Raw genomic sequence first — 14,636 nt, forward strand, 5'->3', positions numbered from 1 at the left:
AGTTTCTCCTCTCTTCATCGCCTTCTTCGTCGTTGCTCAATCTGGACTGCGTCGAGTTGCTCTGCCTTGTTTTTGACAGATCTGGACGATGCTTTGTTGTTCAATCTGGGCTGTGCTTTGTTTTTTTGCAGATCTGAACTCTGGTTCGTTTTTTGCAGAGATGTATCACTATAGTATCACCATAGTATCACCAACACCAAAAAATCATTAAAATGATACAATGAAACTAGTATGCATACTTCATCTTCCTAATTATTTTTCCTTTCTTGATTTTCTTTTCTTGGTTACCTCTCTTATTCGTTTTGGAAAAACATTTACAAGTGCAGTGATGTATCACTATAGTATCACCAACACCAAAAATTCATTAAAATGATGTAATTGAACCAATATGCATACTTCTTCTTCCTAATCACTTTTCCTTTCTTGGCTTTCTTTTCTTGGTTTGTACATCTCTTGCTCGTTTTGGAAAAACATTTACAGCTGCAGAGATGTATCACTATAGTATCACCAACACCAAAAATCCACTAAAATGACATAATTGAACTAGAAAGACATGTAATGCAATCAAATTTACATTCTAACATTTATATCATCATTTTATAAGCAAAAGATATAAATTGAACACTAAATTGGATCTTCTATTTAAAAGTATCACTATTGTATCACAATTCGTGGAGAGAGAAAATCAAATTTGAGGTTATTTTGGTAAAAGATGATCCCAGTGTACTTTTTTAAAAGGATGTTTTAGTGACTGCACTATTTTACAATTAAGTATAATCTGGTGTACCGGCCTCCAAAAGTCCCAAATAACGGATTATCCCTGCCCAAGCCTGGACCGGCCCATGATCAGCATCTTCAGTCTCTCTCTAACCAACTTTCACTCGCCCCTCCTTTTTTTCAACCGAAGCAGGGGCTTAGGTTTGGAATCACTGTTTCTTGTCTCACGACTTCTTGCAGCTGGACTCTCTTACCGCGGTGCAATGGCGGGTGATTTCTCAGTTTCAGGAGGCCGGACTGACATCCGTGTTGTCGTCGCCGGCGATCGTGGAACCGGAAAGTCTTCCTTAATTGCCGCAGCGGCTTCCGAGTCATTCAATGAGAACGTGCCACCAGTGCTGCCTCCAACCCGTCTACCCGCTGATTACTATCCCGATCGCGTCCCCATCACCATCATCGACACTTCTTCCAGGTACGTGGTCCGGACGTGGCTATACGGCGTAGGGGTCTTTTGCACATGTTGTGATGCATTCGTAGTGTTGAATATTGTTGAGCAAGAGAGACGATATTGAATGTTGCGGGTGAAAAATTGTAATTCAATGGTAAACACAGGCTAAATTTCAACTGAAAACGTTGGAACCAGCCAATGCAATTGAATAGTTAAAAAAATTGGTTGCACACTTACTAATTATTCAGTTCGACTGGTGATTGCTTTGGCCTTTCTTTTTTTAAATTTTATAATTTCTTAGTTTGTAAAAGTAGCTGAACTGAAGTTTTTATGTTTGGCAGAAAGTTATTTTGTAATCAGTGTTATTTTGTTGTTTTATTTTGGAAGAATAGTGTAAGGCTTAGTGAAGAATTGAAGCGAGCAGATGTTGTCGTGTTAACTTATGCATGTGATCAACCGAGGACACTCAGTCGATTGACTAGCTTTTGGCTCCTTGAACTGCGTCGTTTGGAGGTTTGCAATCTGTAGCCCCTTCCTTCCAACACAAAGATTTCCAAATAAATTTTCTTTGCTAGGCAAAAGTCTGGCTGGTTTTATTTTATTTCTTACATCACAAATGAATAGGTGAATGTACCAGTTATTGTGGCTGGTTGCAAGCTAGATCTAAGAGATGAGAATCAGCAGATGAGTCTTGAGCAGGCCATGGCGCCGACCATGCAACAATTCAGGGAGATTGAGACTTGCATAGAATGTTCTGCGGCTACCCTGGTTCAGGTTTATTTCAATGCCCAAACTTTGATATCGCAGCACACTTTTTCTTTATTCATGACCTTTTTGTTGCAGCAGTTGATGCTATCATGTCCAACACGTTAATACAAATTTAATATGGAACGTTGAAACAACTTGTTTTGAAGGCAACAGTTCTAATATAAAAAATAAAAAATAAAAAGGAAAGAAAATAACGCATGGAAAACAATTATATCAACAGATAACAGCAAAAAGCTTCCTACTTATGTCTATTGAAGTTGCACAATTTTTTGACTTATAGTATACTTTCAAGCTTTAAGATTCATCCTTCTTTTTACTTGATAGCAGTCCAATAATAAATGATTTTGCTCCTGTGTGACATGGTTTGGGTCAAACAATAACCTAGCAGTTCTTGTTCTTAAGTTTCCAATTCAAAATTCAAGGGGTTAACAATGGACAATAATACTTTGCAGGTCCCAGATGTTTTCTATTATGCTCAAAAAGCTGTACTTCATCCAACTGCTCCATTGTTTGACCAAGAAAGTCAAACATTAAAACCTCGTTGTGTGAGGGCTTTGAAAAGGATATTTGTTCTTTGTGATATTGACATGGACGGAGCCCTCAGTGATACAGAGTTGAACAAGTTTCAGGTTTCTGTCAAAATTTTATTTTCTTAAACTCTTTACCATGTTACTTATCCAACCTATGCACCTTATTTGTGCCAGTCTGACATTGGGAATGATGTAACAGGTTAAATGCTTTAATACTCCATTGCAGCCTGCTGAGATAGTAGGTGTTAAACAAGTTGTGCAGGATAGGATTCCAGAAGGAGTCAATGACCTGGGACTTACCTCTGAGGGGTTCATATTTCTGCATGCTTTGTTCATAGAAAGGGGCCGTCTGGAGACAACCTGGGCTGTTCTGAGAAAATTTGGATATGGCAATGATGTAAAACTTAGGGATGATTGTCTTCCATTACCATCAAAGCGAGCTCCTGATCAGGTATCACCTACACATAAAATCTTTCAATTGCACTTGGAGACTTGGCGCTCGATAATAGTATAAACTGACATTATTCCAACTATGAGTACTTATGCGGTTTGCTTGGACATTCATGTTAAGAGATCATACCAAGGAATTTTTCAGCATCTTTTTATTTCGACAATCTTTGGGCTTTGTTTTGGAGAGGGAGAAGTTGGAACACCAATTGTTATGTTTTGTGTATGGGGTTAGAGGCTATCTTATGCCAGAGTGCATTTTTAGAACACTCAGTGAGGGTCCTAGATATGTCTTCCTGATAAACTCTAATCGCTTAATAAGAGGATCTACCAACCTCATGATTATAATTTCATTATAGCCATATTCGGGCTTACCTATTCTCACCGGTTTCATTCTCCAGGTCTTGTGACTGGCTGTCTCTGGATATGACACTTGGGCACACCACAGGCTGATATCATCCAATAATTTTAAATGCTTAATTAGCTTGAGGGGGCACTGTGGAGTTACTTGGTTGGTTATCATATGTATGTCATGCTGTGTTGATCACAAATTTATGGAAGCATAAATATTTACTTGAGTTTAGCTTAATAAGAGGATCTACCCACCTCATGATTATAATTTCATTATAGTCATATTCGAGCTTACTTATTCTGACCGGTTTCATCCTCTAGGGCTTGTGACTGGCTGTTGCTGGATATGACACTAAGGCACACCACAGGCTGATTTCATCCAATAATTTTAAATGCTTTAATTGATGATGTTAAATGGTTAATTAGCTTGAGTGGGCAATGTGGAGGTACTTGGTTGGTTATCATATGTATGTCATGCTGCATTGATCACAAATTTATGGAAGAGTAAATATTTGCGTAGCATTGCATTTTATACTATGGAAACTTACCAAAACAGTATTATTTATTAATAATGACATTATGTTTTTGATTTTTTTTTGTTAAGTTCTTTTTTGGTTACAGATACTGTTGAAGAGCTGTACTTGCTCACAATGTTTGGGTATAAAATAAAATTTCTTAATATGTCATCTTGCAGAGTATAGAACTCACAAGTGAAGCCACGGAGTACCTGCGTGGGATTTTCCGGTTGTTTGACATTGATAACGTATGCAATAATAACCCCTGTCGAACTCTTTGGTTACATTCATGTCACAGCAGTATTATTAGGTTCTAAATACATAATTACCTCACCGCTGACTAATAAAGTCGGTGAGTCTCTGAACATGTCCATCTTGATGCTTGCTTGTTAGGTTCTAAATGTATAGTTACCTTATTAATGACTCATATAGTCATTGAATCCCTGACCATGTTCATCTTGATGCTTGCTAGGATGGAGCCTTAAAACCTGCAGAGCTAGAAGATCTATTTTTTACTGCTCCAGAAAGGTAGGTTTTGTGATTTGTCTAAATTTTTTTCGATGTACCATGCATTTTTTTTTTCGAATAGAAAAGCAATTTATGCATTGTTTCAGTTTGATGCCTCAGGTTGCTCAAGAGTTGAGCTTATGAATTAGTTCATTTTACTATGAGCAATTTGACAAAGTATTCCTCATCTTATTAATTTTTTCTGAGGGCTAGTGGAAGAGTTAATGTTATGTGCTGATTGAGCCTGATCTGATTTTTTTTTTTCACAATTTTATACTTATTTTTCATATTTTTGTGTATATTATTTATTCTAGTCCTTGGGTTGTGGCGCCTTACAACGATGCTGCAGAGAGAACATCACTGGGAAATCTGAGTCTGAATGGGTTCCTATCGGAGGTGTGTATACCCTCTACTTTTTACTATTTGTTTTATAGTGCTCTTTGATTGTTGGACTTGTCACTGTTGGCTATAACACACCCTGCTTCCCTAAGTTTTTCACTTCTTACTCCATTTACATTGAGCCAGCGATCACCCGTAAGATAAAAGGGTGTTTACACAGAGAAAACAATTGATTAGTATGTGGCTCTTTTACAGATATTATCTGTAAAAGAATGCTAAATTTTTCTCCTAAGCAGCTTTGGAGAAAGAAAAAGAAAGTGCAACTTTTTTAGCACTCTCGGTGTCCAAGTGACTTGACTAGGGAAATTCCTCCTCAATCCTCAGTGTCCAATGACTTGACTAGGAGATTCCTCCTCAAATTCAATCCTTACGCTAAGCGTCAAGTCTACAACACTTTGAATGATGCATAAGAGTCGTTTACCAAGTGAGGATAGATAGGAAGTAACAGAGATGGGTTTTGGAGGAAGATAAGGCACAATATTGTAGGAGTGGTTACCAAACGTATACTTTGTATGGGAAACTCAAAAATAGTTTGTGGCATTGAGAACTTCTTGTTGTCCCAATCCACTGAAAGTGAGGAAAGGAGTGGTAGGTCAAGAACGGTAAAGGGAGGGCACATTGGGTTTAGGACCCTTCTAATATCAGCATTGGGAGAATAATGTTTGATTTTAATTGCAAACTATGGGAAGCATGTGTTAATATATTGTTCTCTCGTAATAATCTTCTTAAGATGGATGTCGATTTCTTGAGAAGGATTTACTATGAGGATGATATCCAGGAGAAGTCAATTTTCAGAATTTTCACTTGGATGTTGAATGGAATTTCTCACTCTTTTCACATGCTTGTATAATATCAGGGATAACCTGGAATGAGTTTTTTTTTTTCTGTCTCAGCGAAATTAATTCAGTCTGAGGAGAGATAAATATTCCTTATTGTTATCTCCTTAAATTCACCTTTTTGCTTACCAAAAATTTTCATTTTATCGCTTGAGTTGAGTCTGCTTGAATATATTTTATTTTCTCGGCCTGTGGTTATGTTCTAATTTATCTCTGGTAAAACGCAGTGGGCACTTATGACCTTACTAGATCCACGAAATAGTTTGGCCAATTTAGTATACCTTGGATATGGTGGTGAGCTTGCCTCTGCCCTACGTGTTACTCGGAGAAGAGCAATTGACCGTAAGAAGCAACTAACAGAGAGAAATGTTTTTCATTGCCTGGTTTTTGGTCCCAAAAGTGCTGGAAAATCTGCGCTGTTGAATTCATTTCTAGGAAGGTGTGATTCTAAACTGATGCTACAGCTGATGTACCTAGTCAACTGATCGCAGTTCTTGATTCTCTCTCTTTCATTTTTTCATTCACCTCCAGTTGATAGCTTCTTTATGTTCTTACCTGGAGGATGTATATAGTTTGAATATTCATTTTCTGTTCTTTCTTCTAGACAACATTGTTTGTTCTTGTCAATTCAACCGCAGGCCTTTCTCGGACCATTATATTCCAACTACTGGGGAACATTATGCAACAAATATCATAGACCAACTTGGGGTGAGAAATATTGTGTAATTGCATTCTGATTTTTAGGTTTGAGTATTCCTGTCCATCTTCATTTAGGTATTGTGCAACTTCTGTATGGTCATCGTTGTCATATAATTGTTCCTGCAGGGGACTAAGAAGACTCTTATTTTGCGAGAAATACCCGAAGATCGCACCAAAAGGTTTCTCTCTAATAAGGAAGTTTTAGCAACCTACGATGTGGCTCTATTTTTATATGATAGGTAAGTTTTGTTGTTGAACATATCTGTAGTAGACATTTTATGTGCTTTATTATAGCTGTACATAATACTTGTCAGACTTCTATTTTGTTGAATTGGTGCTTGTGCTGCTCACCAAGTTGATTTATTCATGATGCAGCAGGTTTGTTGCCCCCGTGCCTGCAACACCCTGTGATGTATTAGTCTGTGTGCATTGTATAGTATTAGTACTTCGCATTCCATATTTCCATCAAATATATAAGTGTCTAGAATTTAATACGAAGTCTTTCCTTGAGAGGCTCCTGATTAATTGACATTAGTTTTTGTGATGTTTTGTTTATAATATGTCCTTTCCATGGCATCACAACTTCCAGTTCAGATGAGCATTCATGGAAAAGATCAAAAAAATTGCTTTTGGAGGTTGCTAGGCAAGGAGAAGAAAGTGGTTACAGGGTGCCTTCCTTGCTTATTGCAGCTAAGGATGACCTGGATCCATATCCAGTGGCAGTACAAGATTCAATAAAGGTATGCAATTTACTGTTGGATACTTGTATTTGCATAACAATTACTTGTTGTAATGCATGGTTTCTTGACTTCTCCTCACATATGTGTAGTTGCAATATTAATTATATTTTCTCGTGAAAAAATTATGACAATGATTTCGACTCTTTCTTTTAGGTTTGTCAAGAGTTGGGGATGGAGGTTCCTATTCGTATCAGCGTGAAATCTGGAGATCTGAGCAATGTATTCTTAAAAATTGTTTATGCAGCTGAGCACCCTCATTTGAGCATTCCTGAAACTGAAAGTGGAAGAAAACGCAGGCACCACTGGCAGCTTGTTAATAATTCGCTTATGTTTATTTCCGGTGTGTTTATTGTCTTCTCATCTCTCTTTCGACCCTTTTAAAAACCACTTCCTTGAGGCTTTCTCTTTCCAGTGTTTACTTGAAGATGTCAGTCAGCCTCATTGCGAATTTGCGATGTTTCTGTGTGCATATGTATAGTTTATGATGAATTCTGTTTCGAATTTACAGTTGGAACTGCTGTTGCTGTTATTGGACTGGCAGCTTACCGTGCCTATGCTGCGAGGAAAAATGCTTCAAATTAGGTATTAAAATTTGTCTGTTTTTTGGATAAGTCATGAGGCTAGGTACTTATATTCTTATTATTTGGGGGGATAATTGAACCTTGCACCTTGTGCACATGTAAGGAGTTGGCTACTACTAGGCCACAAGCCCATGTTTTTATGATTTGACTAGTACTCACCCACTGTTGTTTTGTTGCCTCTGAAACTTTCATCAAGTGTTTGGCTTTATCCGTGTTTACCTATCTCTGAAATATTACAGAATGTTATGATTGTTTGGATTCTGGAATTTTAACACCCAATATTTATGATTTGAGTTTGAGTGGCAGAAAAATCTTCTTTCGTGTCTCTAAAGTTATCCCTTTGTCTATATGTAGGATATTTGAAGAGGATTTTAGCGGTGAGAAGATGGAGCTTCAGATAAGCAGCCTTCTAATGAGGTAATGTTGGTTTTTGATAACCACAGAACATCCTTATGCGCACAGTGCATGTTTTTCCTGTCTCCTATTCCCTGATTTGAACTGGGTTCTTGAGCCCAACATAAAGTTATGGGTTATGCCGAAAATACCGATGCTAGGGAAAGCATTTAGTATATTCAAAATACAGTGTAAGGACCGAAAATAATGAGAAATTTTGAGCTGCCTTGTGATGATGGATGAAGTTGCCATGTTAAAATATGATAGCCTGATTTTCTGCGTTATTGGTTCAATGTTAAAATTCTCAGATTCCTATTTAATTGCTACATTGTTTCACGGCATGGGTTGGTCTGATATTGTCACTAATCGTGGCTCTTAATCATAATGAAGCTTTGGATGAGTGTGCTGATCTGAGATTCTGTGCCTCTATATATATAAATCTCATCACTTTTTCATTAATGTAAATGACACAAATTGTGTAATGGGCTTTCTCCACTGGACTGGACCAGTTATTTGATACATGTAAAACAAAAGCAGGATTCAGCTTTACTCTACGCGACACTTCAGCCTACTCTTAGAGTGTGTTTGGATTGATGGATTTGGAGGGGAGGGAAGAGAAAGGAAAAGGAGTTTCCTTCAAATTCTCTTGTTTGGATAGATTATAAAAAATTGAGGGGAGGGATTTGAGGGGATTTCATTAAAATTTTTTTAAAATTCTTTCCTCCTAAAATGGAGTCATTTGGAGGGAAGATATTACTAATTAAGTTACTTATAAGTTTAAAACTTATTTTACCCTTTGACATAATACTCAAACATAAAAAATAAGGATAAACTAGTAAATTAGATTACTTTTATTTCTTTTCTTTTTTTTTATCTATCCAAACATGAGAGAGATAAATGTATTTTCCCTTCCATTCTCTTCATTCCCTTTCCCTTCCCTTCCCCCCAAATCCCTCAATCCAAACATACTCTTAGGCTCTGTTTGGATTGAAAATTGAAGTGTTAAAAAGTAGAGTTACGGAAGGGAGAGTTTAGTGAGCGGGAGATGAGTGAATATTTGAACTACAAATAATTTTTCCTTGAGTGTCATCCTGTATGCTTGCCTGAGTTTGCCGATCTTTTCCGTTGTAATAAAAATAGCGCAGTTAATAAATTTTTTTAAAATAAAAAATCATGAATGTGTTTTGATCGGATTTATAAGTTCAATGGTATATTTTTTGTCTCAAACAAAAGTTTTGTTTTCGGTTTATATTCAACGGTTCATAGCAAGAGCAATATTGAATGTTTTGAATTTATATTTATTGATCCATAATTTTTATGTCTTTTTCATTTTCAAATATATCGTTGGACTTGTAAATTCGATCAAAACACATCTATAAAATTATTTTTTTTCAAAAAATAAATTGTAATGGTTTTACAGTCACTTCCCGCTGTAAAAAAGTTTACAGCCGGGCCCAGTCACTCATCGTGTACACACCAAGAGACAGGCATGCAGATAAAACATTCAGGCAGACCGAATCCAGGTTCGGATTTGCTCTTTTTAGGCTACGCAAGAAACAAAACAATAGTTTGACATTTTGCAGTGGCGAACTCCAATGGATCTTCGTCTAGGTTAAATAAGACAGAGACCATATAAAGATTCAGGCAACGATATAATGATTTTATGCTGACTGATCATAAAAAGAAAATCTTCTTAAGAAAGTGAGTGTAATAAAAATAAGTGATTGGGTATCTGCTTTGCTTTGCTTTGCTTTGTTATTATACGGCGAAGCCAGATGATGTGAAAGGTCAGGATTCTTGGCGATCAACATAGTGTTAAACAAGATCTCTCACACTTCATTCTCGTATCGTATCCATCACCCCCAACAAGAAACACTCTCCTCTCTCTCTCTCTCTCTCTCTCTCTCTCTAGCTAGCTTGGCTAACTAGTTATGGGGATTGGGGAGTAGGCCTTATTCTTATATCAGATCTCCACTTACAACTATAATTGGCCATTTTAGAGCATTTGGGATGGTGTTTACCAATTGGGCTAACAAAAACTTAGGAAACGTGTAAAGTGGTGTATGAGTGGGAAGAGAAATGTGGCATGCGGCAATGGTGAAATTTTGAGAATGAGATTGGTAGAGAGAATAAGTAAAGTGGATCCCAAATATGCTAAAAGTAAACGAACATATAGGCCAATCAAGTTTCATGTCATATCATTTGGTGCAGCAAAAATGATCCAATAAAATGACATTGTTGTACCCATTAATTCATCCATGTCACAGGAAAATCCACTTTTCTCCCGTCCATGCCCCAACAAATTGTCATTGCTCCAGTTGCTCTCGCAACAATACCATGGATACCAAGCCATCATAACACATTGTATTTTTCACAAATTTGTTGACCATGAATACCATTTTGGCCACAACAATGCCATTTTATTGTCTCTCTTTTATTGGGATATGGTTTGCTTGCATGTTGGTTCCAAACATGGGTCCCACTTAAACTATTCTCACAACTATATCAAAAATCAATATTGGGCCGCACCTTTATTACACCAAAAACTAAGCTAACAAATTTACACCATGACATGTAACATTTTATTTTCATTCCCAGCCACATTGACAAAACACATTTCTCAATAGATTTTGTTGTCCCAACAAAAATTCACCACTACAAGGTGCTCTTTATGACATCTACGTTTGGTTTGCTCATCAATTTTTGATAGAGATGCGTTAGATTCCTCACAATTTTTTCCAAGAAGAGAGTAATATATGTTATGTTGTTGGGAAACATGGACGGTTGAGATTCCGCGACACAATTATAGTTACCTCGCTGTCAAGATTAATCACCCTATATAGGAGTCGGCGGTGACTAACATAGTTATATATATATACCATTTTTTATTTAAAAAAATTAGAAAAATTGAGAAACTATATTATATGAATTATGAATCCAAGAAAATAAATAATAATTGCATTGCTGACAAGAAAATATCTCATGATTCCAATCAACTAGGACTGGATTCTCCAGAATCCTCGAGGTTGTAGGGATGTGGGTCCCTTTTTGATATCCTATTGGATCCTCTGAAATCCAATTATCCTGTGTTTTCGCTTGTCAACCATTACAAAAGAATCATGCACCCTACTTTATTAATATTGAGTCATTTTCACTTAATAATATATATTTTTTAACCCGAGAGTAATATCAGACAAATTTACCATTAGAATATGATATAAGTCTAAACTTGAGTCGTCAGACCGACACACACATATATATCACTTTGCGTTGGCAAGATGATAGTGCGTGTTGTATTACATATATGGTTTCATTTTAAGGGTGTAAGTTTGCATTGCATGTCATCCACACATGGAAAACAACAACTCTTGCCTTAGCTATCACACAAAGTGAGGCAATATATAACAGAGAGAGAGAGAGTCAATTTTTTGTGATTTGTCTATATTTATTTAGGGTTTTGTTTTGTGTTCAGGGACTCGACTCTAGTGGACATGATCACAAGCCTCTGCACTATCAAGATTAGTGTTGTTCGGAAAACTACCGAATGGTGAAGGATTTAGTACTCTAAATCTCACATCGCTCAGGAGAAAAAGTTAAATGTAGAACATAATAAGTCAAATTTCATAAAAGTGTTTCCAGGTCAAAGGACTCAGGATAACAAATATGTACAAACTAACGTTGATGGACCCAAAATGAACAATATTTATTAGAGGCATAAACTATTATACAATAAAGACCCTGGACTGCACCACCCTCCTTATTTATTTGTTGCTGCTGTACATAGATGAGGTTATATATGACTTTATTGCCCCAACAAAAACTAGCTTTCCATGTCATTCTTATTTGTTCTTGCATGGCTCCTAAGTCATGTATACGTGCATTCCATTATATATATATGTGTGTGTGTGTAAGCTAGGCTAGCTATGCATTGCATACGTAGCTTGCTATAGCTTAACATGAGGCGTCATCTGCTCCTAATGTTTTGGGAGATATGATATACTTTATCCGACAAATGAAATCAAAGGCAAAACAATAATATTTTGTGGTATACAACTATACACATATACATACATACGTACATATATATATATATATATTCCTACAATATATATTCAATGAAACAACAATAGAAAGACTAAGACCACTACAAATTGCATGGTCACATATCAATATAACGTCTTAGACTTTAATGATGGATATATATATATATATATATATATATATATATATATATATATATATATATATATATATATATATATATATGATAGATCATCAAGAAAGCACCAGGTAGATTTTTGTAAGGTGATAAATGAACTAGTACCGTCCTTTTTTCTTTATTTGTTTGGTGGATTGAATAAGTGGAAAAGGTATATATTTAGCTATTCCAAAAAGAATTTAACTTAGTAATATGCAGTGGCGGATCCAAAAATTTCAGTCATTAGGGACACTTTCTGGTATATTGGGGGCCCAGTACATTGGTACATCAAGGCTCTGGTACATAAAGCATAAAAAATCTCGTTCGAAGTTGGAGGTTCGATTCTATGATGACACATCTATTTTCAAGTGATTTGCGATGGACCTCGGCCTAACTAACCTATTATGTAAGTTTGTGCGTGCCTAGTCTGGCTCGAGTTTGGACTCAGTGGACAGTCCAAAAGGACACGCCTACTGAGTTTGTCTCGAATCTCGTTTACCAAAAAAAAAAAATTACTGTACTAACATTCAGCCCATGGTAGGTTTAAGTCAAAATATAGTACTGGATGACAAATGTAGACAAACATTTGTTATGGAATTTTTCATGATTGGAACCTATATATATGAAGCATATATAGGTTAATTACATTTACATTTTTAGTGCAACATTGGAGAGTATCCAAACGCCCAAACCTAAGTGTTTCTTCCACGAAAGAAACTATATATATAGTATTCAATTAATGAGATGTATAGAGTATAAAGCCAATTTTTGTGAGCGATATTGGCATTATCTTCTTAAGGGGGGAGGTCAGTCCTAGGCAAACAGAGAAGTCATGTGACATCTATATATCGTCGGAGTGGTAAGGATAGTATGTATCACTTTGGTGATTAGGGTTTGAATCCCCACTCTCCTGTTTCAAAAAAAATAAAAAGAGTAACCTTCTATAATAATATTTTATATATGTAAGAAAAAAATCCAACTCAAATAACTTTTCAACGTCAACGGGTACCCAATACGTGGCCTCGAGGTTTTGTCCAATATAATAGTGGTCTTTATTGATCGAACTCCTTCATGGGTCCTCGATATTTAAGAGATATTGAATCTTAACTTATAAAACACTTTGTTTTCTCTTAATCTTCCGATAGAGGGATGAATCATTCCAACTGGAGGACACAAACTCGAGTGTCAACATTTACAATATGTGTCTTAACTTAAATATATCTTAACTTATACCTATGTGACTCTTGATTCTATTTGGTGGGTTTGACTCTCGCATGCAAGTGAAAGGGATTTGTTGAGAAAAAAAAATTTGCATCACTAAAACAAAGATATGATGGCATAATTTAAAATCGTGACCCCTGAAAAGCCCGAAAAACTATGTGATGAGTTAGACTTGGACTTGAACTCGAAAAAACAAACATTATTAGAACGATATTCAAGTTTGGAGTTTGGAAAAAAGAGTCCATTGGTGACTCCTAACATATACCATAAAAATAAACCTTAACGAATGGATACCTAAACTCCACGAGTGGAGACTAACCAACCAATTACATTGAAGCTTTGTGGTGTTGTACTGAACAATATATGTACATATGTGATCTGTCTGTCTGACAAAGTTACTGATCCCCTTCACTCTCTATGCACACAAAAATCTCAGACACTGACTAGGTCCCTCTTGTTCTCTAACTAATAAGAATCTGAGACGATAGAAAAAAAGCACATGCACATGGATGATCCCTGCCTATTGGGTCAGTACCCCCCTCCACATCCTCACAGTCACAATCACAATGTACATGTGGATGCAATTGTTGTAAAAGGGTATTGTCGGTTCTGAGGTACCTCCTTTATGGGTACTCTACCCTCTCCTCACAGAAAAAGTGAGTACCCAAGTTACCAATTAGTCTAGATGACAACTTAGATACTCATTTTTCCCACCTCCACGAGGTCATGGGTTTGAGTGGGAAAGCGAGATATTTTCTTGAAATAAAATTGTGAGGGAAAGGATTGAGTACTTGTAGAGACACCTCAAAGTGGACAATACACATGTGATGTGGACCAGAAATCCCACATGCTTGAATAAAAAATAATGGGAAAAGGACACAGAACAACATAACCATAATAACTACCATTAGCATTATCATATACAAACATAGTTGGGTATTGGGTTGGATAAGGTACCCAATAGTAATACCTCTCAAATTATAGCCACTAGTACAGTAGGAAGATAGAGCAATTAAAGATGAAAAAACAGAACTAGTAGAGATATATGAATGTTTAGGGTTTATGAAGAAGCCACCCAAAAGGATTCCCAATTAACCAATTCTTTCCTTCCATGCTCACCTTCCTTGCACCTACTTGTCATTGACAGCTTCTTTGAACCCATTGCACCTCTCACTTTCACACCATTTTCCTCCTCCTCTCCCACACAAACAACTTCCTCTGTTTCCTCTGTTTCTCCAAAATCAAGAACAATTTTCTCACTTTCAATTTCTTCAGTTTCTGTTTCA

The 14,636-nt window shown here is 36.5% G+C and overlaps 1 protein-coding gene across 1 annotated transcript; it reads left to right on the forward strand.

Moving 5' to 3' along the window:
* The first annotated feature begins 875 nt into the window (after positions 1–875).
* Positions 876–8,253, forward strand: LOC120004492 (mitochondrial Rho GTPase 2). The gene is made up of 15 exons (XM_038853849.1): positions 876–1,189; positions 1,558–1,678; positions 1,790–1,939; positions 2,386–2,562; positions 2,663–2,914; positions 3,956–4,024; positions 4,249–4,304; positions 4,598–4,679; positions 5,746–5,957; positions 6,157–6,226; positions 6,344–6,456; positions 6,807–6,957; positions 7,111–7,297; positions 7,466–7,539; positions 7,893–8,253. Exons 1-14 carry the CDS (start codon positions 981–983, stop codon positions 7,537–7,539), a joined length of 1,923 nt encoding a protein of 640 aa, XP_038709777.1. The 5' UTR covers positions 876–980; the 3' UTR covers positions 7,893–8,253.
* Positions 8,254–14,636: the final 6,383 nt, after the last annotated feature.

This window comes from Tripterygium wilfordii, chromosome 8, assembly GCF_013401445.1.
Source record: "Tripterygium wilfordii isolate XIE 37 chromosome 8, ASM1340144v1, whole genome shotgun sequence".
In the NCBI taxonomy this organism is placed as follows: domain Eukaryota; kingdom Viridiplantae; phylum Streptophyta; class Magnoliopsida; order Celastrales; family Celastraceae; genus Tripterygium; species Tripterygium wilfordii.

Coding starts and splice junctions, on each gene's coding strand:
- LOC120004492 (XM_038853849.1), top strand. CDS start 981: ATGGCGGGTGATTTCTCAGTTTCAGGAGGCCGGACTGACATCCGTGTT. Junction 4,025..4,248: donor GGTTGTTTGACATTGATAAC/GTATGCAATAAT, acceptor GATGCTTGCTAG/GATGGAGCCTTAAAACCTGC. Junction 4,305..4,597: donor TTTTTTACTGCTCCAGAAAG/GTAGGTTTTGTG, acceptor TATTTATTCTAG/TCCTTGGGTTGTGGCGCCTT.